General features: G+C 43.8%; 4 protein-coding genes across 4 annotated transcripts; 3 read left to right on the top strand and 1 right to left on the bottom strand.

The window, feature by feature from the left end:
- Window positions 1-1,042: 1,042 nt before the first annotated feature.
- On the bottom strand, window positions 1,043-1,940 carry LOC9662328 (50S ribosomal protein L10, chloroplastic). The gene has a single exon (XM_002982742.2). The coding sequence runs from the start codon at window positions 1,873-1,875 to the stop codon at window positions 1,180-1,182; it is 696 nt and encodes a 231-aa protein (XP_002982788.2). The 5' UTR covers window positions 1,876-1,940; the 3' UTR covers window positions 1,043-1,179.
- Window positions 1,941-4,472, top strand: LOC9662327 (pre-rRNA-processing protein esf1). The gene is made up of 8 exons (XM_002982855.2): window positions 1,941-2,463; window positions 2,537-2,611; window positions 2,662-2,870; window positions 2,925-3,087; window positions 3,139-3,267; window positions 3,320-4,041; window positions 4,095-4,315; window positions 4,370-4,472. Exons 1-7 carry the CDS (start codon window positions 1,984-1,986, stop codon window positions 4,246-4,248), a joined length of 1,932 nt encoding a protein of 643 aa, XP_002982901.2. The 5' UTR covers window positions 1,941-1,983; the 3' UTR covers window positions 4,249-4,315; window positions 4,370-4,472.
- LOC9662326 (protein O-glucosyltransferase 1) lies at window positions 4,270-5,877 on the top strand. The gene is made up of 2 exons (XM_002982854.2): window positions 4,270-5,027; window positions 5,080-5,877. The coding sequence occupies exons 1-2, from the start codon at window positions 4,372-4,374 to the stop codon at window positions 5,798-5,800; spliced, it is 1,377 nt and encodes a 458-aa protein (XP_002982900.2). The 5' UTR covers window positions 4,270-4,371; the 3' UTR covers window positions 5,801-5,877.
- Window positions 5,878-6,499: 622 nt separating this feature from the next.
- On the top strand, window positions 6,500-9,497 carry LOC9662325 (subtilisin-like protease SBT5.3). The gene is made up of 10 exons (XM_024688002.1): window positions 6,500-6,696; window positions 6,801-6,901; window positions 6,989-7,153; window positions 7,211-7,316; window positions 7,404-7,902; window positions 7,959-8,053; window positions 8,113-8,370; window positions 8,414-8,528; window positions 8,601-8,793; window positions 8,846-9,497. Exons 1-10 carry the CDS (start codon window positions 6,620-6,622, stop codon window positions 9,427-9,429), a joined length of 2,193 nt encoding a protein of 730 aa, XP_024543770.1. The 5' UTR covers window positions 6,500-6,619; the 3' UTR covers window positions 9,430-9,497.
- The last annotated feature ends 1,192 nt before the right edge of the window (window positions 9,498-10,689 follow it).

Here is a 10,689-nt window from a genome sequence, read left to right as displayed (position 1 = left end):
ATACATTTATCTTTTTCTTTAAAAAATTAATTTTTAGCATTAAATCAAGTTCTATTCTTAGATGAAATAAAAATAAATGAGTTGTTTTAATTTATCTAATTTTATAAATAAAGTTTAGGTTTGGTAGACTAAATTATGAAAGAAGTGTAATAACTACAAAATTTAAAAGTTTTTTAAAATGTTTAAATAAATTGTTACACGTTGCATGTAACAATGTTTGCTTTGCTTAATAGTAGTGTTATTCTTACTTGTTAATCCAATTGATCAAATAAAGTTTGTAATTATAAACATGTTTGTAATTTGTAAACACAAGATTAATCTTATTGCATATCAACTATTAGATGATAGAATAAAAAAGAATATACTAGAAAGGGTTTATGAAAGTTTATAAATTATAAATACAAGATTAATCTAAATGAATAATAACCATTAGATGGTAGAATATCCTAGAATATCTAAGCATATTTTAGGTATATCCACTATTATCCCAGGATTGTTTAAGAAAACAAAAAAGAATATACTAGAAAGTGTTTAAGAAAATTTATAAATTATAAACATGTTTATAAGAATAAAAATTACAAGATATTCTATAATATCCAAGTATATTCTAGATATATTTATTACCATTTTAGTCCCCTTACAGGTTTGCTTAAGCAAACCAAAAACACTTTATATTACTAAACTTGAGTTTGGGCTTCATCTTGAACTTATAAATTATTTAAAAAATATACCAAAATTCAAAAATATTTTAAATGTAGATTAAAATATAAAAATCAATAAATAATAAAAGACTATTAAAATAAACTATACTGGGCAATTGTTAAGGGCTAATCCATGTATTATTAAATTATATGATTATTACAATTAATTTCACCACTTGGCCCAAGCACTCACATATTGTGTTTTAATATGATTTTAAATTTATTTTTCCTACTGGTTAACACATATTATTATAACATTTTACAATAAATAAAAATAATCATTTTTAAATACTTTTATATTAAATATATTCATATAGATTTGTTATTATAAAACTTAGAAGTTTAAAACTTGAAGTATATCATCAAAATCCAAAGAACTGAGCTTCCAAAGGAGGTGAATAACAAAGCCATAAATGCCTTGGCTCAATCCAAGGTTCCACTGGCGCATGAAAGTTTGCGCTTTTTCTCTCTTGAGGACTCACGACTTTGATTCTTCCTCTTCTAGCTTTTGGACGTAGGCCTTGAGCGTGAGCAGTAGCTTCCTGGCCGGAGCTTGGAGAACTCCCACAACTTTGGAAGATGGCGATTTGAGAACGCCCAGCAACTTCGCATAAACATCCGCTCGAGTGGGCATCGTCTCCAGCTGCTTGAACTCCTCGGGCGCGTAGAACTTCCCTTCAAACACCGCTCCAGTGAAATCGTTGTCTTCCAGCTTGAGCTCCTTTTGGAACGTGCGGTATGGCTTCAAGGCCGACGGGATCTCCTCCGTGTGGACGAAGAGCCACGCATTCATGCCTTTGAGGCAAGGCTTGAGAGCCTCCCACTTTGTCCCTTCGATCGCCTTGCCCACCAGAGTGTTCTTGGCGACGATGAGCTTGGTCGATTCCGGGAGGCTCCTCCGGAGATTTTGCATCTGCTGGACCGTGAGGCCCTTGTATTTCACTCCGGCCACCAGGTAGCTCGTCTCTAGCTGCTGCTTTACCTTCTCGACCGTCTCCTCCTTCTTCCTGCGGCTGATCGCCATCTCCACGTGCAGCAGCGATCCCCGCCGCATTGGCGCCGCCTGGATCCGCTGCCGCGAGCAGCAGGGGCTCCATATCTCCGAGGCGGAGGCGCCAAGGGTACCAGCATTGGCGATCGATGCCGCGAGAGTGGCCTCCATAGCCATCGCCATGGAATTTTGATAAGGTCCCTGTTTCTAGGGTTCTTAGCCTCTTGGGCCAGGAATCGAACCCGCGACTTCTAGGATTTGTGAGAATTAGGGTTTTTGGCAACGGAGAGAATGAAGAGCAAGGATCGCGGGGGCGATGCCAAGCGGAGGCGCAAGGATGAGGCGCCGGTCATCGATGATCCTCGATTCGCAGGCTTGCATTCGGATCCGCGCTTCCAGAAGCTGCCGAAATCGCGGCTCCGGCTGCCGCTGGATCCTCGCTTCCAGCGGATGTTCACGGACAAGGCATTTGTCGATCCTTTCAGCCTAGACAAGCGAGGTAGGCCTGTGAAAAAGAAGGAGAAGAAGAAGCACACGCTTGAGCGATATTATAGAATCGACGATGCTGCTGCTGCTACGCCGGCTCCCGAGGAGGGTCTCAAGGATAAAGAGGGAAGCGTCGATGTGGAAGAAGATGGAGGAGTTGAGAGGAATGCAGCCTTGAAGGAAGCATCCGATTCTTCTGATGATGGAGCTAGCGAGTCATCGTCGTCGGAATCATCGAGCTCGGATGTTGATGATTCTGGAGAAGAAGAAGAGGAAGAAGAAGAGGTATGTTCGATCGTCCTACTACTGAGCATTCGTGTTGATTACTTCGGTTTACTTCTTTCCTTTTCCATTCAAGGAGGAGAAAGTTGCCACTACTGACAAAGAGACGAGAAGATTGGCAGTGGTAAACATGGACTGGAGCTGTATCAAGGTATATCTTTTCTTTGAATCTCACTCCCTGATTGTGTTGTTCTTGTACAGGCTTTAGATTTGTTGATGGTATTCAATTCCTTCCTTCCAAAAGGTGGTAGTATAGCGTTGGTTGCTGTCTATCCATCTCAGTTTGGTCTGGAGCAAATGAAAAAGGAGGAGGTTCATGGTCCAGCACTTTTCAACTCAAAACAGGATGACGACCAGGAAGATGAGCTCGACATGGAGAAGCTGAGAGCATACGAGAAATCAAAGCTCAGGTTTGCGATTTTTTTTTTCTTTGTCGGTTGGCTGATTGGTTGGTGTGGATGCAGATATTACTTCGCGGTGGTGACTTGCGACTCTGTTAGCACGGCATCAGCTTTGTACACCGCTTGTGACGGGATCGAGTTTGAGCGAACATCAAATATTCTGGATTTGCAGTTCGTTCCGGATGACAGGGAGTTCACAGTTGAACCACGAGATGTTGCGTCTCAGGTACCATAGTATTGTTTTCTTACAAAAACATTGTGACGTCTTCTGTGCCAGATTGAAGAAGGGTACGAAGCTCCAGATTTCCAAACGGCAGCTCTGCAGCTAAGCAACGTAAAGCTCACCTGGGACGATGATGAACCGGTCCGCGCAAAAAGCTTGCGAAAGAAATTTGATCCCGATGAGGTTTGTCTAATTGTACCAAGCATTTCGATTTAACAAGAGTTGGTTCCTGCAGCTCAAAGAGATGGATTTCAAGGCCTATCTAGCTTCTGAAGATGAAGACGAAGACGACGAGAGTAGAAGGGAAAAGTTCAGATCTTTGCTTCTCGATAACCCAGATGAGGCACCGGATTCCAAGAAAAAAAAGGACGTGGACATGGAAATAACTTTCCCAAGTGGCCTTGAGGAACTGAACAAGAAGTACCTTGAACGCAACAAGAAGAACAGAGACGAGAAGGAAGAGACCGTCTGGGAGGCACAACTGAGAAGGAAAAAGGAGAAAAGGCTGGACAGGAAGAAGAAAGAGAAACACGACGAAACAGATGAGAAAACCGCGGTTGCTGCTGATGAAGATGGATTTAATGATCCATTTTTCGAATCGGATCCAGAGCGCGAGGCTGATGGTGCCTCCGAATCCGAGGACGAGAAGATAGTACCGAGGAAAGTGGACAAAGACGAAAGGAAGAAAAATAGAGAAGAAAGGGAGCTGAAAAAGAAGGAGGACGAACGGCGCAAGGCAGAGCTAGAACTTCTGCTCCTGGACGAAAACGGTGGGAAAGGTGGCGTGAAAGGCTACAATCTAAAGAAAGGCAAGAAGAGGTCCAAAGCCAAAGCCAAGGAATCGGATGCAAAGAATGAAGAGCTGCTAGCCAAGACAGACTTCAACGATCCCAGGTTTTCAGCACTATTCAACTCGCACCACTTTGCCATCGATCCTACAGATCCTCAGTTCAAGAGGCAAGTGCGCTTGTTTTCTCTTTCTTTGTGCTAATGTTTCCTCGTTCCAACAGGTCTGCCACAAAGCTTCGCGCTATTGCCGAGATGCAGCAAAAGCGATTCCAAGGACAGGCTCCTGGAAATGAGCCAAAACCTCGGGAGAGAAAAGAGAAGCTGGAGCTGTCGTCACTCGTAAGATCTTTGAAGAGAAAAGCCGCGGCTACGTAGCTACAGGCAGCTAAACCGGGTGAAATTTCTTCCAAAAATAATGGCAAAAAGTAAGGGAGAACAAAAGGTGAATGTCCCGATTAGGCTCGATCCTTTCGGTTAAAAATTGTTTCTCTTCCAGATATGGGACTAAAGCGTTTCCTTCGAGAGCGCAAGAGATTGATAACACGGTTGATATGGTTGGTGCCCGGCTTGATCATCCTCTCGATATACAACGGGTTCCAAGTGAAGAGCTTCACGGGTGACAATCTTCACCCTCCTCCATGGCAAAGGTGCAAGGATCCGAGCTTTTTCCACAGGCTGGGCAGACTCCCGACCTTGCGCAGGTGCCAGCAACTCGAGAACAATCTGATAATCGATCCAGTTCCCTTCCAAGCCGGGAATTTATCGCTCCCTCTTCAGTCCAGGAGATGCCCTGCTTACTACAGCAGGGTTTTCGAGGATCTCGCACCGTGGAAAGAGAAAGGGATCCAAGAGCATGACTTGGAGACTGCACGGAAGCACTCGGCTTTCAGGGCGATCGTCCGGGATGGGCGATTGTACGTAGAGCTTTACTACAGGTGCTTCCAGACGAGGATGATGTTTACAATTGTGGGAATCATGCAGCTGCTACAGAGGTTTCCCGGCCAGATTCCAGACGTGGATATCTTCTTCAATTGCCAAGACCGGCCTCAGATCACCAAGTCTGCCTTCGATGAAGCTCCGCCACCTTTGTTTGGCTACTGCAGCACGAAGAACCACTTCGATATCCCATTTCCAGACTGGTCGTTTTGGGGATGGTAAGCTTGACGATCTAAGCTTGAAACACTGCTAACGCTTTTGATCTTGCAGGCCGGAGAACAAGATCCTGCCTTGGAGGAGCCAACTCAAGAGAATCACGCAGCAAGCGGAATGGAAAGATCGAGACTCCAGTGTGCAGTGGAGGGGAGATCCGAGAACTTCGCAAATCCGGCAGAGACTCATAGCTTGCAACAGCACTGGTGATAAGACGCTGCTCGTCCATGGACAGAACTGGCGAGATCAAAGCGACTTGCAAAACTGGAAGCTGGAAAGCCATTGCCACTCCAGATACAAACTCTATGCCGAAGGATACGCATGGTCTGCGAGCTACAAGTACATCATGGGCTGTGGCTCCACTGTTCTAGCAATCGATTCGGACTACTACGAGTTCTTCACTCGGGATCTGAAAGCTGGAGTTCACTACGTTCCTATAAGTCGGGAAGGGAACCTCTGTCAATCGATCTCCAACGCGAGGCAGTGGGGGGAGTCGCATCCTGGAGAGGCACAGGCAATCGCTACTCGGGGACAGAGGTTTCTAGTGGAAGATCTCAGTCTGGATCAAGTATATGGCTATATGCTTCACTTGATCCAAGAGTATGGGAAGCTCCAGAAGTTCAAGCCCCCGGTACCGAGAGAAGCTCACGTAGTTCATCCGGGTCTGGTCAAGTGTTTGGCCCATCCTCGGGATTTAGAGACGCTGGAGCGCACTGCTATAGAAGCTATTGCTACGAAGGCATCCGGTTTGTGTTCTAGCAGCGTACAAACTATCTAACATTGAAGTAAAAAAATCTCTGTCATGATCTTGGCTTTATGAAAACTTGATGACAATGAAGATTATATCACTTCTCACTTGAAAGATCGCAAAGACATCGACCACGCCTGACAAGATCGAGCAAGACAGGGCTTCGATTCCATGATAATATCACGGCTCCCGATCGCCCAGCGAATACGTCCGAGAACACTCCAAGCGCAGCAGTAATGGTTTTGCATCTGATCCAAAAATTATCAGTAGCTTATATTACACAGCACTTACCATATGGCACGAATTTCAACAAGTGCGCATGGTTGAAGCTTTTTCATTTACGTACGTACATCCATAGATTTGTATCAAGCCAAGCTTTCCAGTCAATCGTAAGCAGGTGTCTAAACTCTTGTTAAAGGTGAAAATATTTGAGAAAGTGATGGCGTCTGGCCGGAGATTCTGCTTGATCGTCTCGTGGAAGCTCGGTGGCAGTCCCCAGCTCTGCTGTAGCTATAAACAGATCAATAAGAACACGACGTATGACCACCCTTTTTCAAAAAGACAAATCTAGCTGGTGAAATCTCTCCGTAAACAATAACTGTGCAAGCCAAGAATTTCAATTCGGTTGAGGTGGGCATTGTCACTGTGGTCCACCATGTCCGACCCTCCTTTCCATGCTATAAAACCTTGCATTCCAAACTCCACCATTGCCACAGCACAATGGATGCATCCCATTCATGCAATAGCTACAGCCTCCTTATCTCCTCCTTGCTCTTGGCACTCTTCTTTTCATGCAATGCAACTCAATGTTCTGATGATCAGGAGATTCCAAAGGTGTACATTGTGTACATGGGCGCTGCTGACCAGCATCACAGCCATTTGCTGTCTAGCCGCCATGCACAAATGCTCGCATCTGTGTCCAACAGGTGAATATCAGCCGCAACTCATCCAAATGCCCAACATATGACATTCATATGTTCTTTTGTTCCTTTTTGCTTTTTCAGACTTTTCTTATTCTTGTGCCTGGCAGAAGTGTGGAATCAGCCATGGAAACTATTGTCCACAGCTACACCCAAGCGATCAATGGCTTTGCCGCAGAGATGCTCCCAAGCCAAGCGTTTATGCTACAACGTAAATTCCACCACTTTCTCCATTCTTTTCTGCTGTTTCGCAAGATCTAAAACAACATATAAATTCCAAATTTCTTTTTCTTTACAGAGATGCCAGGTGTGGTTTCTGTGTTTGAGGACTACACAATGTCCCTCCAAACAACCCGTTCGATGAACTTCATAGGGCTGGAGGACGCATCCGGAAACACCGCAGCAAACTCGCTGTGGAAGAAGACGAAGGGTGAAAACATGATAATTGGAGTACTGGACTCGGGTATATGCCAGATTCGAATCTTTCATAGCTTTAAATCTTTCGCGCTTTCTTCTATAGGGGTCTGGCCAGAGTCGGCGAGCTTCAGCGATGCCGGGCTGCCGGCTTCCCTTCCTGCGAAGTGGCGAGGCAGCTGTGCCTCGAGCGCCTCCTTCCAATGCAACAGGTAGCGTGGATTTAGATCTCTTTTTGCGTTCCATCAATTCGATCGATCTTCTCTTGTATTGCTGGATCTCGATGGAGGCGCTTGCAGGAAAGTGATTGGCGCGCGTTATTACGGAAAATCTGGAATCGCCGACCCGACTCCTCGCGATACAACTGGGCATGGATCTCACGTCTCCTCCATAGCCGCAGGAGCTCCTGTGGCCGGCGTCAACGAACTAGGGCTTGCGCGAGGCATCGCAAAGGGCGTCGCGCCCCAGGCTCGAATCGCCGTGTACAAGATCTGCTGGACAGAAAGAACATGCTCGGCCGCCAATGTTCTCAAGGGATGGGACGATGCGATTGGCGATGGTGTGGACGTGATCAACTTCTCGGTGGGAAACAGAAAAGGTTCCTACTGGTCTGACGTTGCCTCCATCGGTGGCTTCCATGCCACGCAAAGGGGGATTGTGGTGGTCGCGGCTGCTATGAATGGTGACGCCGGGTGTGTTGTCCAGAACACTGCGCCGTGGGTGATGACCGTCGCTGCGAGCACGACCGATCGACGCCTCCCGTGCAACGTCGTCCTGGGAGATGGTTCAGTATACCAGGTAAGTTCTTTTCTATCATAGCTGATTTTCTCGTTCCTTCTAACTTTCATGTCCAGGGATCCAGCCTTGCCAATTTCGATCTCGGCAATACTTTCTATCCTCTGGTGTATGGAGGGGACATCCCTGCTAAGCCTACAACTTCACCCGCAAGGCAAGCATGTGTGCATTCTTTGTTTTATTTTGACACCAGGATTTTCTATGTTTTTCTAGTGCTGCCGGCTGCTCCCCTGGAGCTCTGGATCCTGCCAAAGCACGGGGAAAGATAATCTTTTGCGGCGCTCCAGAGCCATCCAGCGATCCTATCAAATATGTCACTGATGGAATGAAAGCTATTGGTGCCATTGGCTTCATTGTGGGAAACAACGCAGTTGGCAAGGAGAGATTGCTGTCACTCAGATTCACGATGCCTGCTACTCAAGTTGGAAACAAAGCTGCAAATTCGATTTCTTCCTACATCAAGTCAAGCATGTAAGCGAGCTTTGCTCGATAGCTGATTGATCACGTCTTTTAGGAATCCAACTGCGACGATTAAAACGCCAACAACAGTGCTTAACCAGAAGCCATCGCCCATGATGGGAATCTTCTCTTGTAAAGGTCCCAACCCTGAAGTCCCAGACATTCTCAAGGTCTGTGTTATGTGATTTGTATATGTTTCACACTGACTAATTGTATCGGCGTTTGTGCGAGTGGAAAAACAGCCAGACATAACAGCTCCAGGTGTGGACATCCTTGCCGCATGGTCAGAAGCAGCTGATAAGCCACCTCTCAAGTATAAGTTCGACAGTGGAACTTCGATGGCCAGTCCTCACGTTGCCGGATTAAGCACACTGCTCAAATCCATGTACCCGGGTTGGAGTGCGGCAGCAATCAAGTCTGCGATCATGACCACAGGTATGACTTAAAAGCTGCCGAAATTTCTCACAGTTCTCATCCTTCACCACAGCTTACACACAAGACAGCACTGGGAAGCCAATTCTGGACGGGGACTATGACATCGCTACTCCCTTCAACTATGGATCCGGACACATCAACCCGGTTGCAGCAGCAGATCCAGGGCTTGTTTACGACGCAGGGGAGCAGGACTATGTTTCTTTCTTGTGCAACATTGGCTTGTCTGCAAAACAGGTCGAACTTATAACTGGGAAACCCGAGACATGTCCTTCCGTCAGAGGCCGAGGCAACAACTTAAACTACCCCTCAGTGACAGTCACCAATCTGGCAAGAGAAGCAACAGTGACAAGAACTCTCACCAGTGTCAGTGATTCGCCAAGCACATATAGGATTGGTATAACTCCACCAAGTGGGATCAGTGTTACTGCCAATGCAACGAGCTTGACTTTCAGCAAGAAGGGGGAGCAAAAGACGTTCACGCTCAACTTCGTTGTGAACTATGATTTCCTGCCTCGACAGTACGTGTATGGTGAGTATGTGTGGTATGACAACACACACACTGTTCGCAGCCCGATTGTGGTCAATGCGGTGAGTCGCCTTGCAAGTGGGGAAGGGAATCTGGTTTATGAGGTTTAAAGAGAAGACCTTTACTAATTATTTTTAATTATCTTTGCTGAGTATTTGGGATTGTGATTTTGTTCTTATTCCTGGTGTTAGTTTTTTTGCAAAATGTAGGATTATAGGTAGCCAATCTATTTATTTTGATTTCATTGCATTCTCTTTTGTTATACCACACTGTCATGATTAATAAGTGTGTTGTTTAAGGCTATAAATGATATGTTGTCCTTTATGTTACCATATCCTTTTCAAATCGAGTTTTTGGTTATGATCTTATTGGTACTACTTCAATATTTTTTCAACAATCCTTAATATATTGAGTATTTGTTTTATTATTGTTACTAAAGAATATTTTTACTCCCTTCAAAGTATGATTTTTTTATTCATTTTCCTATTTCAAGTGTTGAGGCAGTTAAGTGGTGTGAATTTTTTGTTTACCTTGTGCTAGCTAAAATATCCTAGTATCTGAACTTTAAATACATTTTTTTCTTTTTATTTTCTCATTTTTGCTTTAACAATTGTTAAAATAATTTCTTTTATGTTTCTCTCTCCACATTTTTTTCTTCCACACTGTTTCTTCCTCAATTTTTTTTTCTTTTTCTCTTTTTTACCTTGATGCTTCAAATATGTTTTCCTTCGAAAGAGGGGTAGAGGGGAAGAATGAGAGTCCAACTTTGATTATAGAATATTGACAAGTGGATACAATAGTAGAGTGAAAATGGACTATAAATTATGAAGTGAAAAATGACAAACATCATAAGTCCAAATGAAATATTTAACCTCAACACAATGAAATTAAACAAATACAAAAGTGAAGGGACATTGAACATAGATGGTAAAGTGAGAATGAGTGTAATAAATTTAACTAAAGTTGGTGTTTCAAAACGTTTTTTTTCTTTTGAATAGAGGACATAAGGAAATAGAAGATGAATAGAGTGAGTCTATTTTCATAAAAATGACATTTTGGACAAAAAAAAAGAAGTTGTGCATCTAAATTAACAATAGTCTTGGAAGATGGCTAGTAGGCAAATTTAAAAGTGAAATATTATAAACAACTATAGAAAATAACTTAAGAGAAGATTTATTGGGATTCATATATACAAGGAAAAGGCAAATAAATAACAGTGCACCCCAAAAAATTTAAATTAAAGAATTTATATTTAATATTAAAAAGGTTTCAGATCCATTTTTGTTAATTGGTTTAAAGAAATCACACCACATATTAAAATTGATATCTTATAGTTAGTTTCTTTTGGTTAAGCTCTAAGAGATTTGTGG

This window comes from Selaginella moellendorffii, unplaced genomic scaffold, assembly GCF_000143415.4.
Source record: "Selaginella moellendorffii unplaced genomic scaffold, v1.0 SELMOscaffold_55, whole genome shotgun sequence".
Lineage (NCBI taxonomy): Eukaryota > Viridiplantae > Streptophyta > Lycopodiopsida > Selaginellales > Selaginellaceae > Selaginella > Selaginella moellendorffii.
This window is presented reverse-complemented; position numbering and strand designations above follow the sequence as displayed.

Coding starts and splice junctions, on each gene's coding strand:
- LOC9662328 (XM_002982742.2), bottom strand. CDS start 1,875: ATGGCGATGGCTATGGAGGCCACTCTCGCGGCATCGATCGCCAATGCT.
- LOC9662327 (XM_002982855.2), top strand. CDS start 1,984: ATGAAGAGCAAGGATCGCGGGGGCGATGCCAAGCGGAGGCGCAAGGAT. Junction 2,464..2,536: donor AAGAAGAGGAAGAAGAAGAG/GTATGTTCGATC, acceptor TTTCCATTCAAG/GAGGAGAAAGTTGCCACTAC. Junction 3,268..3,319: donor AGAAATTTGATCCCGATGAG/GTTTGTCTAATT, acceptor TGGTTCCTGCAG/CTCAAAGAGATGGATTTCAA.
- LOC9662326 (XM_002982854.2), top strand. CDS start 4,372: ATGGGACTAAAGCGTTTCCTTCGAGAGCGCAAGAGATTGATAACACGG. Junction 5,028..5,079: donor GACTGGTCGTTTTGGGGATG/GTAAGCTTGACG, acceptor TTGATCTTGCAG/GCCGGAGAACAAGATCCTGC.
- LOC9662325 (XM_024688002.1), top strand. CDS start 6,620: ATGGGCGCTGCTGACCAGCATCACAGCCATTTGCTGTCTAGCCGCCAT. Junction 7,317..7,403: donor GCCTCCTTCCAATGCAACAG/GTAGCGTGGATT, acceptor AGGCGCTTGCAG/GAAAGTGATTGGCGCGCGTT. Junction 8,794..8,845: donor GTCTGCGATCATGACCACAG/GTATGACTTAAA, acceptor CCTTCACCACAG/CTTACACACAAGACAGCACT.